At 39.2% G+C, this 26,490-nt stretch overlaps 1 protein-coding gene across 2 annotated transcripts in view; it reads left to right on the top strand.

Annotated features, from left to right (window-relative positions):
* The first annotated feature begins 520 nt into the window (after positions 1-520).
* The window catches only part of NAP1L1 (nucleosome assembly protein 1 like 1), a 28,781-nt gene continuing 2,811 nt past the window's right edge, over positions 521-26,490 (top strand). Inside the window, exons 1-14 of one of the 2 annotated variants that reach the window (XM_030959435.1) lie at positions 522-645; positions 14,407-14,441; positions 15,161-15,249; positions 16,346-16,448; positions 17,502-17,643; positions 18,104-18,184; positions 18,416-18,544; positions 19,042-19,113; positions 19,736-19,875; positions 21,651-21,796; positions 21,883-21,902; positions 23,050-23,172; positions 24,289-24,321; positions 24,748-24,798. In XM_030959435.1, the coding sequence (XP_030815295.1) occupies positions 14,425-14,441; positions 15,161-15,249; positions 16,346-16,448; positions 17,502-17,643; positions 18,104-18,184; positions 18,416-18,544; positions 19,042-19,113; positions 19,736-19,875; positions 21,651-21,796; positions 21,883-21,902; positions 23,050-23,172; positions 24,289-24,321; positions 24,748-24,798 (1,146 nt within the window). In that variant the 5' untranslated portion in view covers positions 522-645; positions 14,407-14,424. Of the gene's footprint in view, positions 646-14,406; positions 14,442-15,160; positions 15,250-16,345; positions 16,449-17,501; positions 17,644-18,103; positions 18,185-18,415; positions 18,545-19,041; positions 19,114-19,735; positions 19,876-21,650; positions 21,797-21,882; positions 21,903-23,049; positions 23,173-24,288; positions 24,322-24,747; positions 24,799-26,490 lie in introns of both variants that reach the window. The other variant, XM_030959436.1, reaches the window with a different exon arrangement.

A 26,490-nucleotide genomic window follows, 5' to 3' on the forward strand; every position in this document is an offset into this window, starting at 1 on the left:
TGGAGCTGTCGCTGCCTTTGGCCGTTCACCCCAGCCAAGGCAGAAATGGTCGAAACTGATGAACCACCGCGGTGCCCAACTTGGTTTTTCAAGGTAAGCTAGTACTGACTGTGGTTTTGTGGTACCTGCGGCCTGTGTGAATACAGTTTACCCGCCCGACTAACTTCTATTTATGCTCAGGTGCCATCAGAAACCCCAGAGTCCAGGCTCAAGGCAGCACCGAAGCACTCGGGGGAGCATCGCAGCCTGACTGCCGGGGCAGCACCGGCGGCGGGCGGGCGGTACGTGAGCGGGCGCGCGTGCGGGGGGCGGCACAGGAGCGTGTCCGGGGGACGTGACACGGGCGCGTGTCTGGGGGGTGACACGGGCGCGTGCCCGGGGGTGCCAGCGCGGGCAGCTCCGCGCGCGCCGCCGCTCGAGCCCAACGGCCCTCGGCCAACGGCCGGCGCGCGCTCCCGGGGCGGGCGGGCGGCGCGAGGGCGCGCGCACGCGTTGCCATGAGACGCGAGCGGCGGGGGAGGGGGGTTACGTGGTGACGTTAATTCTATATGAGCGCGAGCGGCGGGAGCGCGGTCCTTTCACCGCCGGCCGCGCGGCGCCTCCGCCTCGCTGCTCCTGAGTCACCGCCGCCCGCCGGCCGCGCAGGTACCGCCGGAGCGCGGCCGCCGCCGCCGCCCCGGGCTGGGGGTCTGGGGGGCACGGGGGGCGGCCGGGGGCGCTGGGCCCCCCGCTTTCTCTCGCGGGGAGGCCGTGGATGCCGGCCCGGCCTAGCGGGGCCCCTGGGCTGGCGGGACGCGGGGTGCCGGCGGTGCCTGTGCCACACCGGGTACTGGCCCACGGGGCGGCCGCGCCGGTGCTCGCCCCCGGGCCCGCAGCGAGCAGCGCTGCTCGCCGCCTCCCGCGCGCCTCCGCTGCGCCCCGCGGAGCGCCCGGGCCGCGCTAGGCCGGGGCCCGTGGCGTGGCCGGCGCTGGGGGAGGCGGGTCGGCTCCGCAACACGTGGGCGCCCGAGCGGGGCCGCGCCCGGCGCGGCCGGGGACCGGGAGGGCGGCGGGGCCGGAAAGCGGCGCGGGGTGGAGCGGGTGAGCGTCCGGCTGGGCGCGGGGAGGGCGCGGGAGGGGCTCGGTGCCGGTGCGGCGCGGGGCCCCGCGCGCTGTGTGCGCACATGGCGGAGCGGGAGCGGCGATGGCAGCGCGCCGTGGCCTTGTGCCGCCTCCCGCGCCTTGTTCCCGCTCCGTGCGGAGCCGCGGCGCGGGTGTGCTGTGCTCTGCTGCTGGCAGGGGGACCCAGAGATTCAGCCAGCGGACGGGCAGCTCCCTGCCTCAGGGTACGCTGGTGTCCGGGAGTTCAACATGTCGCTTCTCCGGGCGCCTGTTAGCTGGTATCGCCCTAAAGAGTGTCCCCAAGGAAGGCTGAGACACTACCTGGAGGCTTTAGTAATTACAAGTGGAGCTACTGTCTTGTGTTCAGCATTCGGTTAGATGTATAAAACATACTCGGTTCCATATTGAATGTTTAGGGGCCTTACACTGCCAATACTTGTGCGACTTTCAGTATTGACTAAAAAACCGCCCTCGTCTGCTTGCAGAAAAAACCGTAAACCTTCTTTCAAGCAACTTGTATAGTAATAATACAGCAGCACCTTCCACATCTTATCTCCAAGCTCTCTGCAGTTAGGTATATGTTTGAAGTCCTATTGAAATACACTTTGAGTGTATCTCACTCTAGTGAGAACATTTCGTGTTCTAACTCATTTGTGGAGGGTAAGAGAAGTGGGCATGGTGTCTACAAGGTATGACAAATACTCTCCTCTGCTCAGTGCCTCTTGGGATTTAACATCTGCTGGTAGATGCTACATTAATCATACAGGAGATAGTGCCTGATAATTTTAATTACAGTCATGAAATGAAACTTGAAGGAAGAGTTAAGGCCTAAGGCTGTGGACTGCTGAAGGTAGTTTTGACAAACATGTTAGTAGCTTTTTAGCAGCCTTCCTGCTGAGCCCATTTTACAATGGTACTCTTTAAAGAGTGAGAGAAACACTGCATTTTGATTGAAGCAAACTGAGTGGTTTCCAGTCTTTTGCAAATCCAGAAGTTATATTAATCCTTAGAGGAAGATAGTATTTAAAATATACATACATGGAAATTTAAATGACTTGGTTGCTTCTGTCCCTGACAAAAGTTGAGGCTCAGGCTTTGAGTACCTGAAACATTGATAGAAGTGCTTAGAACAGGCCACTGACACCTGAGCTTGTGTGTGTGTGTCCCACTTAGTCCTGTGAGAGTGATACATGTTAGCAGTGTTACCGCCCTCCACTTTTTCTGTGCTTTGTGACAAGTCTTGGATATAGTGTACTCTTGGTTTCTGAGGGCAGAATGTTGATCCTGTGCACAGGTGGTAGATTGGTGTTTTTCAGAGCTCCTAGTCTTTCTCTGACTTTCACAGACTAGGAAATGAATGTTGGAAGCACGCACAAGTACCGTGCTGCATCTGTGCTGCCAGCCCAGTGTTTCAGAAGTGCCTGATGTGCTGCAGCGCTGCCTGTTTACATGTACATAGTAATGCTCCCACCATCCTGGTGCATCATCTACCCCCTGCCTCACTCAGAAACTATTCCTGGGAGCAGGTGAGGGACTTGTTATGGTGACCTGCTTACTAAACACCCTAGAAAGGGGTGGTGTGGTTTTTCTCTTAGCTTTGAGCATGTGTGCACAAGCGAAACTGAAACCAAGGTGGTGTGGGCATGGTGTTATAAACCTCTATTAACAGAGTTTTCACAGCCCTGAGTGAGATGTGGATCTTCCAGGCTGAGGCCGTGTCCTCTATACAGAACTCCACATCTATGAGGAAACTTTGGCTTACCCTGTACATTTGATAAAACCTCTTTATTCACTAGGCTCTTGAAAGTTACAGCAATGGTAACATGAAGAGCTCGACTTATCATGGCAGAAATTGTATTCCTTCAGAGAGTAAAATAGCTTGAGAATATTAATTTCAATAGTGAAAAATTTTAGGGGGGGAAATAAGACAAGAATCTTCTATTTTGAATTTTGGTTCAATCCTTTGGTGAAAGCCAGTTTATTCCAGTAGAACATCAGATATAATGAACATGTCTCTGGTATCTTCACCTTTTTGCTAATGTAGTTGTAGTGCAGTTCATATTGAGGTTCTTGTGAAACAGCTGCAAACATGGCATATCTCTAACTAAGGATCTGATTCTAAAGGAAACTGCAGGAATTGGACAGGTTACAGAAAATGGAGATGCAGGTGTTCTTTCAATGCCTGTTTGTTTTTCTGTGTCCATATGTACATTCAGTGCAACTTAAGCTCCGTGATTTTCCATGAGCTGGGAGTGCTTTGATATTTGTGAGGTACAAATAGCCGTTTACACAGAAGACCGAACTTTGCGAACAGAAACAAGACTTTTTAATGCTGGTTTTATTTTAGTACAGCTGAGGAGTCTTCTCAACTGCTCTGGGCAACTGCATTGCTTTGAGCTTCTCCTTAGGGAGGTGGCTAATAAATAATAGAGTGGAACTTCATAGTACGTGTTTAATCCAAGGAGGGGTTGTGATGATGGGTTTAATGCTTATAGGTCAGTTTTCATTTGTAAATTACTTTGCATTCAGAAGTGATTATAATTAAAGCTAATTGAATCTAGCTGATTCTCACTCAGCTCAGAGGTTAGTGCATTTCCTCATCACCCAACATCGTTAATCTGGAGAGTAGGTCTGGTGTCATAATGTGTTTGTCTAGAAAACCAGACATGCCTGGAAGGCATCACAGAAGTTGCTTGGGGATTCATTTGATGACCTTCTGAAAAATTAAGCTATGTAGAAGCAACACGTGAGGGCTTTGAGGGCTTCGAGGGCTTCCTACACTAAATGATTATATTATTTGCTGAATCAGCAAAGTTAATGCAGAAGTAAAAATCCTAATTATTGATGTACTTGTGCATTTAGTCATAACTTTTGACTTTAAGTTTTCAGGAAGACTTCACATATTGCAGATTAAATCTTCAGTTGCAGTCAATTAAAACAGTTTACTAATTTACCTTTGATACTCCAGAATTACTTAAAAATATAAATAGTTTAAGATATGAACTTCCTGAAAGATAAATCTTTTAAATGAATTTGCATTGTTTGCTTAAATGAAGACATTATCTGCATCCTAACTACTTGTCAAAGGTTAAACTGCAGGTTTTTCCTAGATAGAAAGCTGTTTAGATTTTTAGTACTGGAAAATAAAGATGCATTTGGGGGCTGTGTGCTTAAATGTACATGTGCACAGACATGACTTGCAATGGTGATGTCTCAGTTTAAATGTTAACTTGCCACAATGAATAGACAGTTTGCGCATCAATTGTTTCACCTTGTCATTGAGGACTATAGAAGAAAGTACTACCAGTTGCTCCTTGGTAGATTTTTATGTTCAGTGAAAGCCAATTTTAGATACAAAAACTGGGTTTTGGATATACCTGTAGCTTTGAAGCATTCAACTGATGATTTTACATTTATTCTTTAAAAACCTATCACTGCCACTACCAAATAACAAACAAGCAATGAAGAAACCTTCACCCAAAGCATGAGAGATACTAGAATTAACCAAGTGTTGGAGATTCTTGTTATGAGGTTTGACAGAGTTGGTGCCTGCAATCTGGAATGGACAAAGCCCATGACTTCTAAGACCCATGATAGAAATGTAAATGTTATCTTTTCTGACCATCTGCACTATGATTGGTTCAATCCACTACTTTATTTAGGTATTGTTTAATATGCAGTGTTTCAAAGAACAGAGAAGCAGTTCTTTCAGATTTCTTGTGGGATGACTTGCCCATGAGGGGAAGTTATAGTTTAGTTCAGGCCCTTGTTAAACCTGATAGACACTGAAAAGTCAAGTTGAGGAACGCAGGGAGGGTACATGAAAAAAAATTGTTCATCTTGAAACCAAGCTTGAATCAGTTATTTTTGAACTTCTTGTTAATGTACATATTTTTGTGTCATTTCTTGTTGCTCTTCACTCGAATGCCATTAATGCAAAATGTGAACTGCTTCTGTTGCTCAGGTATTCGTGTTGCTAGGACCTTAAATGAGCTAGTTCCTCTCTTCAGTGTTGAGCAGTGGATACAGTATTTTCATTAAGGATACATTACTGAAGTGCAGGATGATCATATTTTGTAATTGTTTGTTTTAGTCACCATGGATTCATTTCAGATCTTGCCACTTCTGCATCTTCAGTGAAAGTCTTCAGTGGACTGCATGCCATTATATATGTCTTTACATAGCAGGTTTTTGACCTTTTGAATTCTAAAGTAGTTGGAATTGCATCTTTTTATTTGTTACTTAAGATTTCAATACTATTTATTTTGCCTCACTTGAGTCACTCTTTTAAGCAGTTGTTAAATCATGATACTGCAGTTTTGGAAATAACTCATCTTTGAAGTATGAACTGGTATAGTGCTTTATGCTGTTTCTTGTGTGTGCAAGGTGGCTTTATCAGAAACATGCTTGCTATGTTTGTACTAGGGAGATCTTCATGACACAGCCTCTTGATTCTTTTACCACCATCTTCAGTGTTTTGGAGGTATCACATACTTCTACATTGCTGCCAAAGACAAGATTGAGTGAAATTCACAAGAGAGTATTTCTGAAGATAACTTTGTAAAACAGTGCTCAAGTTCCATCGTTCAAGTTCTCTGTAGCCCTACTACATGTTTGCAATTGCTTTTTAAACTGCACCTGTATTCATTTGAAAGTGACTGGCTGAAACCATAACCATGGGCATTCTTCTGTTGGCTCATTACTGCCAGTTGTAACATCTCATGCCAATAGCCTCCAAAATGTGTTAAAGTTGTGGTTGTGTTCTTTTTTTAGTGCACACTAACTTGTTAGTTGAAAGTGTTTTAAAGTTGGTAGTCTAGTAGTGGCCTGGCTCCCATAGAAAAAATACTGAACAGAAGCTAACAAAGAAGTTGCTAAATACATTTAGGAATTTCAGTGGCTTCTTGGTTAGTGAATGAATTTAAAATTGCATTCATCAAATGTTCTAGCAAAAAGCACACTTCTGAAGCGTGTACATTTTTTTCAGTATTTTGTAACTTTTCACAGAAGGATGCTTAGATGTTTTCAAAGTCAAATTGGATAAAAACTTGAATGCTGCAGTGTGTGAGTTTTGCAGATAGCAATGTAATTGCCAATATGGTTGTGTTTGATTATGTGGCAATCTAGGCAGCCGATTAATGCTCTTTGCCATTGTTTGATGTTGTGGCAGGCACGAGTTTGGTTTTTATTAAGCTGTTACAGTGCACCCTGCTACCTGAAGAACTTTGTTTAAACACATTTTTTTTTTATTACTTTACCACTTTTTAGCAAACTGAATACCTGCATCAACATGAACTGTATTGGGAAATACTGTCTTAGGAAATTTCAAATATTTATTTACATGTAAAGATTTTGATTTCAACCCTCTAGGATGGGTGCAGTTCTTCCCATAATCCATGATGGAAAGTAAAACCATAAAAAGCTATAGTAAGTAGGTTGTTTTAAAAAAAGTAAAGATCCTTGTTAATTTTTCCAGGTTTGGATTTAAACTTGTTACTTATCTAGTAATGAAAGATTGTTCTAAGTAGAAATTGTTAGATTTTCTGCTGCAGAATCTTGGCATTCAGAACAAAGGCAACATTGTGTGCTAATTACCCTATTTTTAGAACATGATCATGGAGTTCAGGTCTGTAGCATAGACAAGCATGCAGATGTAGTTTAGTCCTGGTTTTAATTTGTGATTTGGTAGTCCATCTCCTTCTCGGTATGAAGGCTCTTTTCTGCTGAAAGGGTAAACAGGCACTATCTAAAATACAGTAAAAATACTACAGAGAGAGGAGTTCAGTATTTGTTGCTGGAATCCTCATTTCCTGATAGAAAAATTAGTTCAGGGGAAAGCTTACAGTGGGGTTTTACGTGAATGAAAACAAATTCTGAGGTTACTAATAGCTGAGTAATATTATTACTTATATATATGGTCCCTTTGCTTTGTTTTGCAGAATTTGACTTTTCCCCCCATCAACTGGCATTCTCATACAAGTATAGAGCACTTCTAAGTTGAAATGTGCAAATTGTGTTTTCATGCTGTAACATTTATATGTGTATTGTGCAGAGGCCTGCAAGGACTAATGAAATAGTTGCATTGGCAAATGAAGTTGATGCCTTTACCTCAGGAGTTACTAGGGAGTGCAAAATAATACCACTTGAAGGGAAAAGAGCAGTTGCAATTGTGTTGTGTTACTTGGTTCAGCATTCTAATGTTTTTATCATGTTTATTTGTTCTCTACAGTCAGAATCTGGATTTTGCCACATTATCATAAGCCAGATATATCAGTACAGTGTCACAGTAACTTCAAACTTGCCTAACCCTTTTCATGAGTTATAGAAGGTACTTGCCTGTGACAGCCTCTGTCTCTTGACCCTGCTGATACTCGTGTAACTGAAGGTCTAACACTGTACAAAGAAATGCTTTGAACATTTTTTAACTTTAGTGTCATTCACACATTGATGGAAGGAAGGGGGTATAGAGTTATGCATAGCTAAGGAAGAACTACAATAAACTTTTCCAGCAAGGTTTACTTTCTCTGACTTGAAGATCATTCAGAAGAGAAACTGGCTGTTCCCTTTATGAATATATCTCTCACATGATCATATGAGTGCTTCCCATCTCAGATATTTAAGCTCATGTGCATAGCCAGAAATGTGTTTCGTGAAACGCCGCTTCTTGTCTGAATTTCTTGGGCTTTTCTGCTTTGTCAGGACACCTTATTTCAGATTCTGCTGAAGATTCATATATATCTCCATGCCAGTTATCATTTCGGCTGTTAACTGTGCATGTCTATGGCACATAGTGGGTGAGTTGGTGATAGCAAAATAAGTTGTGTCAAAATGAAGAGATTTGAGTTACTGCAAGAGTCCAGTGTCACCTTCTTGTTACTGTGTTGAGGCACCTGGATTCCTTGCTTCCACTGACCTTTAGCTCCTTAGTCTCTTTATGCAGAACTTAATAGCTTTTATATTAGTATTGTGTTCTTTATTATATCACACTCCTGTGTCCTATGCTTATATTTGGGCAGACAGTTTTAATTATCTATTCTAGATTTGCAAATTTAAATAAATTTTGTCAATTTTTGTTTTTACATTAACAGTTAGAAATCTTTTGTTAACAGAATAACTTTGCTGCACTAATAAAGGAATTGTCTCTGGAAAGTTCAGTGGCTGATAAAGTCTTTCAGTACACAGATGTGGTGTGTTGATGTTCTAGCACTGCACTACTCTGCTCATTTGATTGAGATTGATTTTCTTTTTTGGACCTTCAGCTTTTCTAAGAAGACATATTTTTTCCTTAAGATGAATGATAACATGTTCATCTGTTTAACATGTTTATCTGCTGTATTAATCATAGAAACATGGAATTGTTTAGGTTGAAAAAAGCCTCTCCTCTGAGATTGAGTTCAGCTGTTAGCCCAGCACTGCTATGTTCACTGCTTAACTGTGTCCCCAAGTACCACATCAACACATCTTTTGAGGACTTCCAGGGATGGTGATTGCAGCACTTCCCTAGGCTACTTGTTTCAATGCCTGACAACCTTTTCAGTGAAGAAAGTTTTCCTAATATCTCATCTAAACATGCCCTGGCATGATTTGAGGCCATTTCCTCTCATCCTGTTGCTTGTTAACCTGGGAGAAGAGACCACTCCCCACCCAGCTACAGCCTGCTTTTGGGTTGTAGCAGGGAGTGATAGGTTTCCCCTCAGGATAGTAATAGATACAGTCTCCCCTTGTTTCATGACCAGTTTTCATGCTAGAGGTTATGGATGCATGAATTTGATCTCACAAGTATAAAGGAAACACTTGGTCTTCTGCTTTATTCCTTTCTAAAATGACATTTTTAGCCTGATGTATTATTCCATTGCTTCTTTTTGAAGAAGAGCTAAATTTTCTCCTAGTTACTATTGAACTGTATGATCTTCTCTCTCATAACGATTTCTCTACCCTGTGATTGCTACCATAGCTTCTGCTAACAGTTTTGGAATGAGTGATGCATTTTTTGGGTTGTAGTCTCAAGACATTTGAAGTCTGAAACTCTCTACCGTGTACTGTGCACTTTTTAAACAGTCACTCAGTTCTCACAGAATTGTTTAGGTTGGAAAAGACCTTTAAGATCACTATGCAGACCATCTTAGCTCTTTAAAGTTACAAACTTGTGTTAGAGATTTTGGGCAAAATACCCGAGACAATTGTTTTGGCCATGTGCAGTCAAAGAGTGTTTTCTAATTGATCTCTACAATATTTTAGTTTTTGTTTCCTGTATTTATTGATGATGATGTAAGGAGAAATCTTACAAGTTAAGTATTCCAAGTCCTGGAATTTTAGGCAAGAACATCAGTTAGAAGTAACTTCTAGTGAATGTATTGCTCTTGAGTTTCCCAGTCTTCAGTGAGAGTTGAACTTGGCTGGTATGATGTCATTTGTCTGGCACCTTTGGTTTCTGCGCATATTGCAAATAGTTTACCAGACTTAATCCTGATGATTTTTTTTAATACAACTAGCTGTCCTCCTGTGTGAGCAATTTGTCTAGAGAAGGGGAAGAGGTGTTTCCTGAAAGGGGAGGGTATGGGTCCTGTTTGTGGTATGGTATGCTCCGAGCTGCTGAACAGCTGAGACGTGTTGTCAGCCTGCCAGCCCTGGGGCTTGTGCAAAAATGCTGTTGTTTTGCTGGAGGAACTGTGTCTCAGGAATGTCTTGCTGCCTCAGCTGACTTGTAGTTCACCTCGCTGTGACCTGCCTTCCTGAGGGCGAGCGGATGTCCGGGTAATCTAATAGCGGTGTGCTTACTTGGGACATGTAAAGCTGATCTGAACAAGAAAAGGCTTCTCACCAAAGCCTACAGTGTCCTAGCTGTAACATGGCTGGTGCCTCTGTGCAAATTCAGGTTAGTTTCTGTGTGGATAAAGGAAAGATTAGGAAGCACTGAACACTTGGAGTTTGTATTTCTATCTTCATTTATGCAAAATCACTCGGTGAAGAAACGAAAACCCTTGAAAACTGAAAGCTCACTAATGACTTACTTGAGAATGAACATGTGAACATTCTGCTTGTATCAAACTCCATTTCTTGAAAAACATTCTGTCCTTTAAGCCTAATGAAAATAGCAAATTGTCACACAGTTTTGATAAGTTTTAAATTTTAGGGGAGTTTTGCTAATTTTTAGTAATTCTGGAGGATACACTCAAAACAGTGGGTAAGCTAGTGCTGGATTAAGTCTTCCAATCTTTTGATTTTGATATAGAGCGTGCTTTCTTGTGATGGCAGGCAGGCTTAAGGTACCTGTATGAAAGAGGTTTTAAATTTAAACCTATAGGAAACATGCACTGTTGCTTGCTTTTCTGTACTTTTGCTTTCTTTTTGTAGCATGAACTTCCTACACATTCTCTTTCAAGCCCTGAAAAGATAACTGTTGCTTTTCTTCTGCATATTTTTACAATGAGCAGCAAAACATTGTAAGTAAAGCCTGTGAGTGCCTCTGTATTTGACGATAATGCAGTCTACTACATTCAAACAGTTAGTGGCTGCAGTTGTTCAAGTAAGAGGGAAATAAAATATTTTACTAGTAAGGTTTTTTGCATGCTGGCTTTATACAGGGGTGTAGACTACCCTTTACCTGTGCTCATAAGCCTCTTCATGCAGTCAGGAGGCCTATATTCTAAGCAGTATCTTAGTCCAAAACAGTTAGCTAGACACTGAGGCTTGAAGTAATACACCAGGTGTATCCAGGTTTGTTATAATCCTGCATTGACAACTGGTGAACTGATATCTCCCTGGCACTACTTCAAGGGGTGATGCTAGTGGTTATGTTGCTCACATGCCAAGGTGTAGCTGCTGTTTATGAAAGTAAATGCACCTATGAATGAACTGGGAAGGACAGCTGTGTCTCATGGAAAGTGGATTGATAGGAGTTCTATATTTAAATATTTATTGCTGGGGAGATCCTGCAAAATAAATACTGCAGTGATCTATTAGAATGTTATTGATTGTGGTATGTAGTATATTTGAAACTCTGAAGACTAGACCAGGACCTTGGGCAGCTGGGCATTGCTCAGAGATAGTGGAGGTTGTTTGCTCTTAAGGAATGCATTTTCTCAGTGCTTTTTTGCAGTGTTTTTGTTTCTGTTTGGGTTTTTTTTAGCCAGTTGAGCTGTGTTTGCAGAGAAGCTTATGGTTGTTTAAGTAAATGACAGTAAACAAAATGTGATGCAACTACATCTCTTCCATGCTAGTGGGTTGCGCAGATTAGCCTAAATGTGTGCCAGCATAGTTTTCTTGGCAGTGCCTTGTAGTCTCCTTACTCAAGAACAGTTGTCTAGAGCTGGCAGATAATTGTCATGACAGACACTAGTATCTCCTCAGTTTGCAGAAGAACTCTTCCAACTGTGTACATTCTGATACTGAGTTGTGTAAAAATGGAGGGAAGATTAAAGGATGGGACATGAATAAGACTGCTGCAAGGAGAATAGGAAAAATTGGATGAGAGAGAGAAACACACTAGAGGGAAGCTCTGAAGCTGACAGCTGCTTGATATAGTCTATTTTAATTTCAAAAAAATCTTTGAAGATTGTTATTCAAACTCTTTGAGTAAACTGGGCCATAATTTGAAACCATACAGTGCTTGCAGGGATTGTTTGAGCCAGGAAGAAGAGAATGATAACTGCCCATTGCAGTGAGGAGAGAGAGACACGTGCTAGAGTCCCACAGGGTGCTGTAGCAAGATGAATGCCTTTAGCATGGTCAGAAATGATCTTGGAAAGAGGATGAACAGTGAAAGGATGGATGAAGGTTTGTGATGACGAGTAGTTCTTCAGAGGTGAAAACAAGGGCCCAGTGAGGAATTCAGTAACGGGAGACTGCTGGTGAAACTTTCTCTACTACGGTTACATGGTGTAGAAAAATCTTTAAACTTATCTCTGAGCTGAATGTTGCAACTGAGAAACTTTAGTGATATCATCAGTTTACCTGCTGGTTCTGGGGAAAATGAGGACTAGTTTCTGAAATAAAAATTTGTTATGACATTGTCAAATACCTGCATTTCTGATCCAGTGTGTTTTTTCTGAACGTAATTGAAAGCTGCAACTGTTTCTGGGAGAATTCTTACCATGTCATTGTTTTTTTCCGATGTATTGGCTAACGGCCCTTGTTGGAGGTGGGGTGGATGCTTCTTAAAATTTTTAGGCATCATTTGTTCATAGCCGGTCTTGTCTTCATTTGGGAAAAAATGTTTAAGTGAACTGTGGAAGTTGGTCTCTTTCAGAAAACCTCTAAGGTGTTTCAGCTGCTGTTTCATCTAGCCCACTGACTTGGAGAGACCACAGGGTTTGTGCTGCCACTGGTCACATGTTTGTTGAAAGAACTACCTCCTGTTTTATGGAAATTAAAGTGTTTTTTGATAGGGAGAACAGAGAAAGGAATTGCTAGTCTCTGCAAGGAGCATCACTGTGTTGGATTTGCAGAAAAATGTATGAGAGGCAGATGAGCTGTGCATCTTGTGTTCTTTTGCACAGCAATACTATCAGTCTTCTTGAAATGGTCCTGCATTAAAAACAAGTTAAGAGGAAGTGTGTAAGGAAAAAGTAGTATATTTTTCATGGATACAATATTGTGTACATCAAAAATAATGCTAATTGTTACATTGCTCAAGTAAAACAGGGGCCTGTCTGTGAGAGTTGTAATTGTAGTATGTTGTTTCTGTAGGTCTTCAGTGTATGCTACCTTTGAGAATGATATTCAAAGGAGAGTCTTTTGAATTGTTGCAGGGAATTGTTACATGGGTAAAACTGAAATCACATGACAAGCAAATGTGATCTGAATAAAATGAGTCAAGAATATTGCTGTAATTCTTCTTACAGAATTGTTAGATGTTCTTTGGTTTATAGCAGTGCTGCCATCCTATTCATTAGCAAATACTGTATTATTTTTCTAAAATAGATAGCTTTGGTTCTCTAGTTTTTCTGCATATTAGGGAATTGAATATTTTTGATTACATTCTAGATCTTTATTTGGCGCTATGAAATTGTGGTCCGAAATGAGGAGGACATCAGATACCTTCTTTCCATGTAATTCTTGGGAAGTATTTATGACACCAGAAAAACTATATTTAGATTATATTTACATAAAATGTGGGAGTTTATTTATGAAGAGTCTTAAGACGTTGCTTCATACTGACTGCTAATATCCTGATCTTACTGGGATTGTGTTTTTGTGTTACACTTCGGACAGATCAAATGCAGTTTTCTCTTTTTCTGGAACACATCCGTGCAACACTTTGCTAAAATCCCATTTGAATGCATTGTAAGGAGTTGAAATTCCTGAAGGAAATTTCAATTTGTTTAGCTTACAGGAGAGCAGGTAAAATGGAGACTCTAAAGCATTTGTTTCCTTGCTTTCTGGGCCAGCAAATTATTCCTGGTAGTTGGAGCCTCCTGAATTACTGACAGTTGGTAATTAACAGGACAGTGTTTTCTTGTGCATGGTATTGTGTTAGACTTCAAGTTACCTAAAACATCTTTTTGGAGAATAGACTCCCAAGTGCTGTTTTGCTGGTAGAAAACGTTACTAATTTTGTAATATATTTGAGAACATAGGTTCTTCATGGTATGCAAGATTTGCAATAGTCTCAATATTAAATGCTTCTAGTTACTGTGTATGGAATATGTTTATGATTTCACTAAGATATTTAAGAAAATTGTGATAATTCTGAACATGGGAATTAGTCATGTTAAATAATTTAGCCTGGCACCTGGCATAATTTTTTTTTTTTTTGTAAAATGTTGCAATATTGTGACTATTCTGAGGAATGACTTGGATTGGTTTTGTAAAGTTGGGATTAAAAGTAAAGCCACAAAAAGGCATCTTCATTCTCAAATTGTTTTAGCTGTAAGTATGTTCTGTTTGCGATCACATGCTGGCAATGAGTAAACAGTTACCAGCACCCTTTTTGCTTCAGTTTTTCTCAGGTTATATTCCAGTTTTATACTTAGGACTAATTTTCAGTCAGTGATATTAGAACAGTCCTACAATCCAAAACTCAACATGGCGTTTTGCTGGTACTTGGTACTTCAGTTTATGTGAGTAGATCTATAGGTTCTAAACCAGAATGAAGTTTTTCAAAATTTCTGTATGTTTTAAAGACCGACAGCTCAAGATGTGCAAGGGAGATATGCCACGCTTCAGACTGTAATATATATTTATCATGTTTCATAAAGCTGACATGATTTTGTTTCTTTTAGTATTATGGCACATGGCCATAGAGTTTATAACTGAAATCTAGTGCTCCTGTTCTTATGTGTTTTTTTCTTTTTTTTCCCCCAGTGTTTGAAATCTAGCAGAATGGCAGACGTAGACAAGTAAGTAAAATCTGTCTATGATTTTACTGTGGCTCTGAGTGTGTCCTGTGCTGTACTTGGCATGACTGGGCTCTCCAGATGCTGGATAGGCAGGGTCTAGGTACTGACCTTGAGCACTGTGGCAAGACCTGAGGTTTATAGCCTGTGGGAGAAAAACTTATGCTGCTCATGATAAATGGGTTTGTGATCTTAATTGTTAGTAAATAAGAAAGTGGAAGAAGGCATGAGTCAACTTCCTATGTTAGTTGGAATTCTGGAGGGGAAATCAGATGATATTGCCCATTTCTATTGTTTCACTCCATGTAGGATTCTTTCTATACTTTGAGTGCTCTTATTTTGTGGCGTTTAAAGTATAATGTAGGTGATCCTACCCACAGTTCTCAAGGCCTGCACATCTTAAGGAAGGTATGTGGAGCAGAAGGAGACTTTGACTGGTTGATAAGAGCAGAAGATGAAGGAGTTTTTTGTAGAAAGAAACTTCGTAATTCTGGAAGGTTGCTAATTCTGTAAACTGTTCTGGGATTGTCAAATGTGAAACTTCTGTGAAGACAAAATTGGTTTTGTTTGTCTATTAAGACTTGCTTGTCAAAGGTCAAAAGATGCAACAGTTTGTTTCTACCCACATAACCTCTAGTTTGAGCTCTTTAAGCTCCTTAGAGTATATTATAAAATTAACTACTTGATTGAATTAACTTCTTGTTATTGAATATTTCTAATAGCAAAGAACAGTCTGAACTTGATCAGCAGGATATGGAGGATGTTGAAGAAGTAGAAGAAGAAGAAACTGGGGAAGATGCCAACAGCAAAGGTAATGTTGAAACCAAGAGTTTCTAAACTTCTAAGCTTATGTGCTTCCTAGTTAGTGTGCTAGAAAAAACTTTTACTGCAAAACAATTAGGAAGTGGTAAAATAATTTCAGATGGACAATTGTGTTTAAGTTCTGAAGCAAGGACTTTTTCTTTCAAATTGAGTGACTTTTATTAGTTGTTTGCAATTACTCATTGTAGTCATGTTTAATACCAGGTTCAGGCAGTGCCGGCCACCTGTATAATTGGAAGAGACAGGATTATTGTGGATATGTAACAGGATTATTTAAAAACTTCACACACGTGAAGTTTTGAGTATAAAAAATTAATGTGTGTATATGTGTGTATGTGTATCTCTTACTTTTGATTAGTTGCTAATAATTTGCTGCTGAGTTGACAGTGAACAGAACAAATCATGCTTAGTGTTACTGCTCTTGAAATTAATAAATCCTTTTTTATTCTCCCCTCAACAAGTAACATAAGCACATATCAAAATACTTGTTTTGTCAGTGCTGAACAGTCTTACTCATGCTTTGTATTTGAAGTGTGGGGGCACAGATGGAATCTAAAGAGCAGTTAGCCAAAAGAGAAATAACTAATAATCTCTGCAATAAAATTACTTGGATAGTGCCTTGATTCAAGTTTGCCTGAGCAGAATAATAACATTAAAATAGAACATTTTGCTCAAGATGTTATACTTCGCTAATCTATTGAAAGAAGTGTTTTCAAAACTGGATTGCAAAATTTTGGGGAACACTCATTAGCTGAAGTAATTAAATGGCATACAGTAATTAAATGGTAAGTATTCAGGTGTCCCACAGGAGCCTAGAGATGAATAATGTGTATTTTCAGTGATTTCCCAGCTATTTTAGGTGAGAATCAGAGGGGAAATTATACTGTAGAAATCATGGACAGAAATCAGATTTATAAATCAGAAACTTTTTTTGGTATTAGGGAGACTTCACACAGTTTTAAACAGTTCTTCTGCATCTGTAATTCTTGCTTGTCTAATTTTCTTTATTTTGTGCACAATTCTTTCTTTCAAGATTGGTCCAAGAGATGCAGTTTGTGCTTACTTAATCTTCTTTTTTAATTCAGCTCGGCAGTTGACTGTGCAGATGATGCAAAATCCTCAGATTCTTGCAGCCCTTCAGGAAAGACTTGATGGTCTGGTAGGAACATCTGCAGGATATGTAGAAAGGTACAGCATTGGTTTAGTATGAGCAGAGTGTTAAAATGGTTCTTTTGTTTTCTGAACAGTGTTGTCTACGGTTTATGGTCATAAACCACTGTGCTGCTCAGATAGCAGAAAAACTAATATAGTCTGTTTGTAGTGCGTCTCAGAATTGAAGAGTTTTTATTTGAAGTTTCATGAAGAATGCTAATATTTAGCATTTAGTGTCTGATGTTTTCCTCTGCAGTTACAGTATGGCACACTTCTTAGGATACTTTCCTGATCCTTGGAATCTCTTTTGTAGCTTTGCCTTGGTCATGAAACATCAGTTATTTAAACTATGGACAGATACTTGGAGGCCTGGTGTCTCTAGCATCGTAATTTTATGCTTAGACTGTAAGCATTAGCTGATACAGCAATGTTATTAGCAGTACTTCATGCGGTTTTCTCAGTATCAAAACTTGCTATAAATTCTTGCCAAAATTTTCTGTAGTTGATCTGCATTTATGAGGCATGCAGTAATTGCTTTCCTTTTGCACATTTGTAGTACAGTGGCTCATTTAGCAAACCAGTTCTGGCTCACTTTGGGTCAGACAGTGTGTTTAAAGACAGTGCTATTAGCTGCTGTGCTCAGTGAAAGAAAGCAGCAAGTTTTGAAGATTAAATTTTTAAGCAAATAATAACAACTGTCTTGAACATTTTCATAAAGCCAAACAAATTAATGGTGAGACTTTTCTTAGTTGTACTCAATACTATGATTTTACCTTGTTACTCATTAATAATGTAGAGCTTGTTTTTAGAAGGAAGATTTATTGCACAAATTTCTCTCATGATTTACTCAGGTGTTGGAATACTCTGGTTCTAACTGTGGTTGAGCCTCAGTTTAAGTGCTTGTGCTAAGGATTTCAATGTCATTGGTGAAAGTGGTTGCAGCTTTGATTTAAACTTTCTAAAGCTTAAAACAGAGTGTAAAATGTGTTGTGGTACAAGTTGGTTAAGTTGCAAGGGGTCTGGTTAAGGAGAGATCAATATGTGCTTAAAATGCAGTGTTGTTAACAGTTCTGTCACTGAATTTTTCAGCTTGCCTAAAGTTGTTAAAAGACGTGTGAATGCTCTCAAGAATCTTCAAGTTCAGTGTGCACAGATAGAAGCAAAGTTCTATGAGGAAGTTCATGAGCTGGAGAGAAAGTATGCTGCTCTCTATCAGCCCTTATTTGACAAGGTATTTTAGTGCTACTCTGATTTGTACTTTAAAGCTTCATCTAAAATACAGCAAAGGATTATAAAAACCAGAACACTTACTCATGTTCCAAATTACTTTGGTCTCATATGTGCCCCTTCAATTCAATTGATAAAATTTTGCCATCCAAGTGAATATCAACTAAGATTGAGAGAGTGAAAAGTTAAGTCTGTTCCATAGTTACCAAAATGACTTCAGTATATCAAACCTCATTTTAATTGAGCAAATGTCAGATCATACTGTAACTTTTCTGGGACTTTGGTGTTTATTTTAGTGTGTTGTAAACCTCCTAACTGCTGAATCAATCTTCTAGAGCCAGAAGAAAAGGTAGATAGTTAATGTATTACTACTTGTGTAATTTAGGATTAGGAATTTATTGGTTAGGGCATTGCTGATTGCAATTACTAGGAAATTAGAAAATATTCTTTGTTTAATCTTCCAGCGAAGTGAAATCATCAATGCCATTTATGAACCTACAGAAGAGGAATGTGAATGGAAAGCAGATGCTGACGAAGAAATTTCAGTGAGTATCTTAATTAGTTCTCATCAATATCTCAAGCTTTAGCATGAAACAAGATTCATTAAGCCGAAATTCTAAAAAAACAGGTTTGTAATGATTACTTGCTATTAATAATAATGCTAATTCTTAATGGTTGCTTAAACGTCCACATGACACTGGTGCCAACAAAGAACTGATGAACCTTATGATGAACCTCTTAAAATTAAGGAAACTCAATATTTTTATTTTCTCAAGGATGAAATGAAAGAGAAAGCTAAGCTTGAAGAAGAAAAAAAAGATGAAGAAAAAGAAGACCCTAAAGGAATCCCTGAGTTTTGGCTGACAGTATTCAAGAATGTGGACTTGCTCAGTGATATGGTTCAGGTAGGCAGTGGTCTAGCTTTGTTTAAAGTTGCATTGGTAATTAACCCAAGTGTCTTTAAGAAAGCAGTGGAAACACTTTGATACTTTATATGTCTGGAGAGCAATAATGGAACTGTTACTTGGATGTCATCTCTGGTAACTTTTCAAGTGAGAGTACACAGCACTGAAATACCTCCCTGCTGTTTTATTTCTTGAACCTATTCTATGATACTGATGAATTTTTGGTGCTTATAGAAGTGTGTGTGAAAAGTGTATTAGACATGACTAAAAATTGTACGTGGTGTTAGCGTGGGTTTTGGTTGTATACTGTACTGGGGACTCTGTAACAGCCATTGTTGCCATCTGCTGGTCATGTTCATGGAAGTATTTCAGTGTTGTAACAAGGTTTTTTTTCTAAGTCAAACTTGTTCTAAACATGGCTTTTTATCTCTGTGAGGCCTTAAATCTGTGTGTAATTGAATGTTATGAAAATTAAATACACTGTGTTTTCTCTACAGGAACATGATGAACCTATCCTGAAATACTTAAAAGATATAAAAGTGAAATTTTCAGAAGTTGGACAACCTATGGTTAGTTTCACTTATTAAACAAGATTACTTTTATGTTATCTTAAGAATTATTTGTATTTTAGCAACATGGTCTGTGATAGCCAATTGTCTTGTGGAAATCATGAGAAAATATACAGCTGCTGCTTCTGAGAAAGCAGTACAAGGTCTAGTGCTAATCTTGCATCACCCTGTGAATGAGTGTATACTGAATTTAGCCTTCAGCTTCTCTTGAGATTTGCCTTAACAGCTGATAACTTAGGTTTTCACCATTGCATTTTGATACCTTTGGGTACTTTTTGTGTAACTGCTGTAATTTCATATATTTCCCTGGCAGTAATCAGACCGTTTTCTAAGTTATAATATTTTTAAATTTAGAAATTCTGCCTATACATTAGTAGCAGGAAATCTGTGTACTGGGAGATCTGTCATTACTGCAAGCAGTATAATAACTAGAAAGTACAAGATCAAGTAATTGAAAAGATTTGAAGATCTTTGTACAACTTGGGTGACAAATTCTAGAATAAGTTATGGATGTATTGGAGAAAGGTGTATTCTGTTGCATGTGTACTGCTTGGGTTTAGGTGTTAAGAATTTAAAGGTGTTGGTAAATAACTAAAGTTACTGTTCTGCAATTCTTTTTAAGAGTTTCACATTAGAATTTCATTTTGAACCAAACGACTACTTCACAAATGAAGTGTTGACAAAGACGTATAGAATGAGGTCGGAGCCAGATGATTCTGATCCCTTTTCCTTTGACGGACCAGAAATCATGGGTTGTACAGGGTAAGTCTAATAGATACCATTAAGGCAATATAGCAGCTTTGCCCGTAGCATTATCCAGCTGTAGAGTTTTACAGCATCTTGGGGAGGTGCTGGAAAAGATACTTCCCCATGTAACTTGGGAACAGCTAGGTTTGATATGAGTTTTTTTGTTGTTACCAATAACTTCAATACAATATAGAAAAACACATTATTTGTATTGCATAATTTATAAGCATATATATTATATAAGCATATAAATAAGAAATATAGTCAGTATTTGTTTAGAAATACTGTTCTGCAGTCACTAAAGGTGAATTGAAATATTTTAGTATCTTTTAGTAGGCCTGTATAGCTTTTGCTAGAATTTGTTTGATTGCTTTTATTAATATTTTTGTATTTCTGGCACGCGGCATTTTGGGGAGTTTATTTCAGATTTATTTTTAATATTGCAGTTGTCCATTTTGTTTTATAAGTGTTGAATGTTTGCCTTTGAATTTCTGTCTATTTGAGAAATGGAGAACAGTCCTCATAATTCCAGGTTACTCTTTTTAAAAAGCCGTCACACTGCTTTCTTAGTGAAATATTCTGTTTTAAATTAGTTAAGTAATTTTTTCCTCTACATTTCCTTTTTTTGTGAACAGAGGGATGAGAAAAAAAACTATGTTGTACATGGGGATGTTGTACAGAGGGATGGGAGAAAACTATGTTGTACATAATTATTCTTATGAGAACACTTGGGCCTGTTCAGTAACTTTTGTGCTCAAGTCTCCAGTGTTCTGACTGCTCTTCTGAGTGATAACAACTAAGTTACAGACTATTACTGCATAGTCAGTGTTGGTTTTTCTCTTAAATTAATCTCCAGTTGCTCATACTGACTTATTTGCCTCTTTATTTCCCAGTCACTTAACATATTTTCCAAAGTCCTGTAAGATTTAATTTTAAATGCTTGGGTAGCTTTGATTAAACTGTTTTGTCTTCCCCAGTTTGGACTGATTGGCAAATCATGAATCTTGACAGAGTTTGGTGTGAGGTGCCACTGCTTCTGTAAAAATTATTAACTCCTAGTCCTTGTTTTCTCTTGTAGCTAGGATAGCCCCTTCTTGTCCCAAAGCAACTCACTGAATTTCTGAGTCTGTAAAAGAATCTAATCAGAAACTTCTGCAAATGCAGTTAGTTTCACTGATGTGACTTTTTCATTTACTTGTCGCCAGAATGCTTTGACTGTTAGGGGAGCCTGTAGACATGATTTTGCTCTGTAAGCAGGATAGAGTTAAAAACCCCAAAAAACAAAACCCAAACGAATGTAACACAAGAAGACAAAACCCTCACAAGCAACTCAAAATCAGCTAAAACCTACATGCTTGTTTGATGCATTGTTTTAAGGACTTACTGGTTATGATGATAGGTGGGGTGAACTTTGGCATATTACTAATATGCCCAAATACGACATTGCTTTAAAATGGATGGGCAGCTCTAAAATTGGTGCAGTACTAGTTGTTGATAGAAAACTAGGCACTGTTTGGTAGCTAATGAAAATTAGCATTTCAGAGATTGAGTGGAGAAGGAAAAATTTTTGGATGGAAATAATCCTAAAATTAACCAGTTACTCCTGTTCTCAACAGAAAACTAATGAAAAGATAGGACTAAATAAATACTATCTTAATATTCTTTCTTTCCCGTGTCTCTTGCAGTGTGATAGTCTCAGTAGATACTTGTAACAAGGGGAATGGTATTAAGCTGCAGGTGGTTGTGGTTTTTTCCCTGTAATTTGGTTTTTTTTTTTTTTTACGCTTTAGTTGCCAAATAGATTGGAAAAAAGGAAAGAATGTTACTTTGAAAACCATTAAGAAGAAGCAAAAACATAAGGGCCGCGGAACAGTAAGGACGGTTACAAAAACTGTTTCCAATGACTCTTTCTTCAACTTCTTCAGTCCTCCTGAAGGTAAGCCGAACACTAGTATACATGTATTAACTTTAGATGTAGAATGTATCTCACTCACTTGTTTCTTCTGTTTTTTTTTCCTACAGTTCCTGAAAGTGGAGACCTGGTAAGTTGGCTTATTTAAAAAATAACGATGGCGTGTTTATGAAATTTTAAAATTTGTTAAACAGCCTCAGCTTTAACTGCTTCTGTCTTTAACTGAGAGTACTTATGAAGACTAGTATATATTTGAGATTTCTTTTTCAGGAGAAGTGTTTGAGTTGGATGGTAGAGTTTAGTTTAGTCAACTTTAATAGCTTATGCTTCCTGAAAACTACCTTTTGGATTGTTAACAGTTGTAGAAATGTAGTGATCTACGTTATTAGTCTTAGATCTAATGGGTGGTGTAAGTCTCTCCCTTCATGTGTTCTTTGGATGATTTTATCTAATGGCTGAATGTATCCAGTTTGTGTTTTATTCTGTTAAAAATTTCTCAAGCTGTTAACTCTTGAAAGTAATAAAACAGGAACAGAAAACTGGAAGAGCCTGCTTTTCTGTGTGCTCACTATGGTAATAACCCATGTTTTTGTAACGAGAAAAACTACCAAAAATACTTAACAGTAGGGAATATATTATGCAGTTTGAGTGAGAAATATGAAATTAAAGCTTCCAGAGGCATGTAGTTAGAACTCTAGTTGGCATGGACACCAAAAGCTGTATGCTCATAACATTTAGAAAAACAAAAAGTAATTGCTCAGATGGGAGACAGCAGAACACTTGGTATGAAAACAAGAGGAGTGAAAGTGTCACATTGGATCAGAGAGCATTTTTAAGTGTTCAAGTGCTTCAGTAGTGGATTTGTCTAATGGGAATCAAGGGGATGCACTGTAGGAAACAGAAGCAGGTTGTAAAATCTTTATTGTGATAGTCTCACCTGGCTATTGTTCACTTATTTAAGAGTATTGTGCATATGAGCTGAAAGTCTATGGGAGATATTAAATAATCTTTATACTTGGAATGAAAGAAACTCCAGAATGGTATATAATTAGGCTTTCTGAAGCAGCAGCCCCTCCCTGTATAATGTAGGTGGGCTGTTCAGTGTTGAACTTGGCTCCTCACGTTCAGTCCTGTAAAGCAGAACTGGACTCCTGGAACAAAAAAAATCAGTAATGGGATCTGTGTAAATCTGGCCACATCAAAACCATGTAACTTGTGTGTATGTATCAAAAGTAGTTACCATCTCATAGTTTAGGAAATAATATTGTTTTATGCAGGATGATGATTCCGAGGCAATCCTTGCTGCAGACTTTGAAATAGGTCACTTCTTGCGTGAACGTATAGTGCCCCGGTCAGTACTGTACTTCACTGGAGAAGCTATTGAAGATGATGATGATGACGTAAGTATAATATTCATTCAGAGCACTAAAAACCTTGAAACAATGCTATTTCGTGCTTGGGTAATTTCTTACATTGGTATCTTTAGAATGGGATGTTAGTTGCAGCAGAGCTTCCTAGATTATTCAGGAAGAGAAGCATAAAAATAATAATTCTTTGAAGTAGTGACTGCAGAGTTTTGTGGCAAAAGCAGTGGTAGAAGCTGATCATCTAGAGGATGTCATAGTAGCATTTTGTATATAAGGCATTCCTAGAGAAGTGTACCCAATACTTTGTGGAACTGTAATGAGCTGCCAGAGAACAAATGAGACTTCTTCTAGCTGCTGAGCCTGTTCTTTGTGCTTACAGTGACATTGGGCTATGAAGTTTTCAAGTCTCATCCTTTTAAAAGTACTCTCTTACTTAACAAAAAAAAGCTAGATAAGCACATTCAAAGCATGCCAAAATAATCAAAGCAAGTTCTGCAAAGGCTTAAGTGTTTTAAAAGAGCTAAGCTTGAAATTGTCAAAACATGAAGCCTCAGAACTTTATACAGGTATAAAACATTTTTTCTGTTGCTGCCTCGGTTAAACAAAAACGGTTTGACTGTTAAGATGGCTTAGATATGTGCTGTCTTAAAAATAAATGTTTAGAATCTAAACTGTTGGCCCTTGTTGCAAAGGCTTGGCTGGGGCTGTGGAGGAGGGAGGTACGACGGGCTGCTTTGGGCTCCGCTGTCCCCTGCTGTCCCCCAGTGGTACCGCAGGGTAATCAGCCCCTCCCGGACTGCACAGAATGGGGACAGTCTGCTCTACCAGAGCTTACCAGGGGAAGTTGAACATTGCTCATGCTGATGCAAAAAGTGTTTTTAAATCTGACAGACACAGGAGCTTCTTGGTGCAAATTAAAAGAGACTAGATTTAGGTTAGGTCGGATGAGACTCTGAGCAACCTGGTCTAGTGGAAGGTTTTCCTGCCCATGGCAGGGTGGTTAGAGCTAGATGACCCTCAAGGCCCTGTCCACCCCAAACCATTGTATGATTCTCTTAAGATCACAATATGGAGTGGTCTCTGGCATCTACTTGAGCTATAGATGGCTGCATTTATGATATTATCAAAACTATTTATTTTCTTTTCTAGTATGATGAAGAAGGTGAAGAGGCAGATGATGAGGTAAGATGACAGATGCCCCTGATTCAAATAGTTTACGTGTTGTAGCTTGTTATCTAGAATAAGAGTTCCTTTAGTTTTTGAGTGCTGTGGACACTAAGAATTACTTCTGAAATAAGATAGAACATACTGTTTGGTGGATCTCAGATGAATAATTTAAAAAACCCAAAAAACAAAACAAACAACCAGCAAGACAACAGCAACAAAAAAAAACCCAAACCAAGCTAAGACAACCTTCAAGGTATCTTAAAAATTAAGCTGCCACTGATGTCAAAAGATACACATTATGGAGGATAAACTAATACAATATGTATAACATAAAGTGGTAATGGATGTATTTCTGAGTACAGTTTAATCTTAATTTTCATGAAAATGGCTCCGGAAGCTGAATGTGGATAAGCTAGAGAAATATTAAGTGTTTTTTTTCAGGAGGGCGAAGAAGAAGCAGATGAAGAAAATGATCCTGATTATGAACCAAAAGTAAGGAATTAAAATGAATGTTTAAAGTTTGTGTATGCATAGAGACATTTAAAATTTTATGTATGTTGAATCTTAATTTTAGATTAAGTATTTAACCAGTAGTTCCTATGGGTGAGCATGTTTTGTTTTGAGGCTGTTTTGGGCCTAATTCTGACAGAGTAGAATTGGTAGAGAAACTTTGTAAAAGTTCTTTCTCCAGGAGTCATTTTGTAAAAGTAACTTTTGGCTTTGAGCACTGAGGTTAGTCAGGCTTGGTTTTCTATAAACTTGTCTTGCACCAATTTGCTGCCTAATGATGAAAATTGCAAAATGGTTGTAAGGACATGGAGAGAACTGTGTCATCCAACTTCAGTTTTTGGGAACTTGCTAAAAGCTGGCTCTGGCACCGATTTTCCCAGCAGAATGCAAAATACGCTCTTTCATGTTAGGTAGATGGCAAATCTTTCATTGTTTGAGGTAGCAGAAGTCAAGGTTCAGCAATGCATCTGCAGCCAAGTCCTAAAATGTGAACAGCCAAGAGCAACTGGAGGCTTTCTTATTGCATGAGAAGGGAAAAATCACTAATCAGGCTGGAGAAACAGTTGCGAGCCACTCAATTCATAGCTTTTTGATAGCTGAGAGAAAGGTACCTCTGGCCACCTGAAAGCATCTGATGTGGTAGGTGAAAGTTGCAGTCATGAAGTCTATGAAGTGCTCCAAAATGCCTGCTGTTAAAAGGGCTTGTCATTTCAAATGAATGTTTTTCAGTAGGAATGGCTTGAGCTGCTATCAAAGTACTGTTGAGTAAATTACATTAATCTTAGCATTGTACATAGAAACGCAGGGTACAAACTTGTGATCAAAATGTACAGCCATCTTGGTGATGTTTGATCTGCTATAGTGTATTCACATTGGTTCCTAGTCAAGAAAGTTTTGAAATCCAAATGAAACAGCTGCAAGTTGGACTTATTTCCACCATTTCAGATTGCTTTTCTCAGTGAAACAGGACTGAGAAAGGCCTAACTAGGCTCAGAGAGCTGCTCAAAGGCTAGAGATAGTAGTGGTGCTATAGTGGTGTACCATCTTATCTCAGGCTATAAGCCAGCTGAATTTACTGAAGCACTGTGCTCCTAGAATAGCTGTCCAGACCAAGGAAGGTGGTGGAGTAAAACCTGCAACTGAACTCTGCCCCTCCCAAAAACTTTCTTGAATTCCCATATTACTGTGACATATTAATGGCTGTCTGTTTCATGAACAGAAGTTTTCCATGTTAGAATTTTTAAACTGGAATTTATTGCAAAAGATGCTTCCAGAGCATTAGGAGCCGTGATTTGGCATTTCATTGCGTTGCTGTACAGTGTCTTGTGGCATAAGGCCATGCTCTTGTAACCACCCATAGGAAGTTTCTTTTGTCTCAAACTGTGAAGAGGGTCTGCATGCTTCTTCTGAGCTTGGTTGTTTGTTACTGCACCTCACTCTTCTCCTTTTTCCAGTTACAGTGTCTTTTAGAGTACTTCACCACACTTAGTTCTGAACAGGTTTTTATTCTGGATTGTATCCTGATGTGCCAACAAAGCCAAAATAAATGCAGTGTGGATATTGCTGCATCCAATGACAGTAGTGTTGCAAGTGCTAGACAATTAATGCAAAGGATAAGATGGAAGAATTTCGGAAGAATATTGCAGCTTGAGAAAGCATGCTTAGCAATATTGA

This window comes from Camarhynchus parvulus, chromosome 1A, assembly GCF_901933205.1.
Source record: "Camarhynchus parvulus chromosome 1A, STF_HiC, whole genome shotgun sequence".
NCBI classification, from domain to species: Eukaryota; Metazoa; Chordata; class Aves; order Passeriformes; family Thraupidae; genus Camarhynchus; species Camarhynchus parvulus.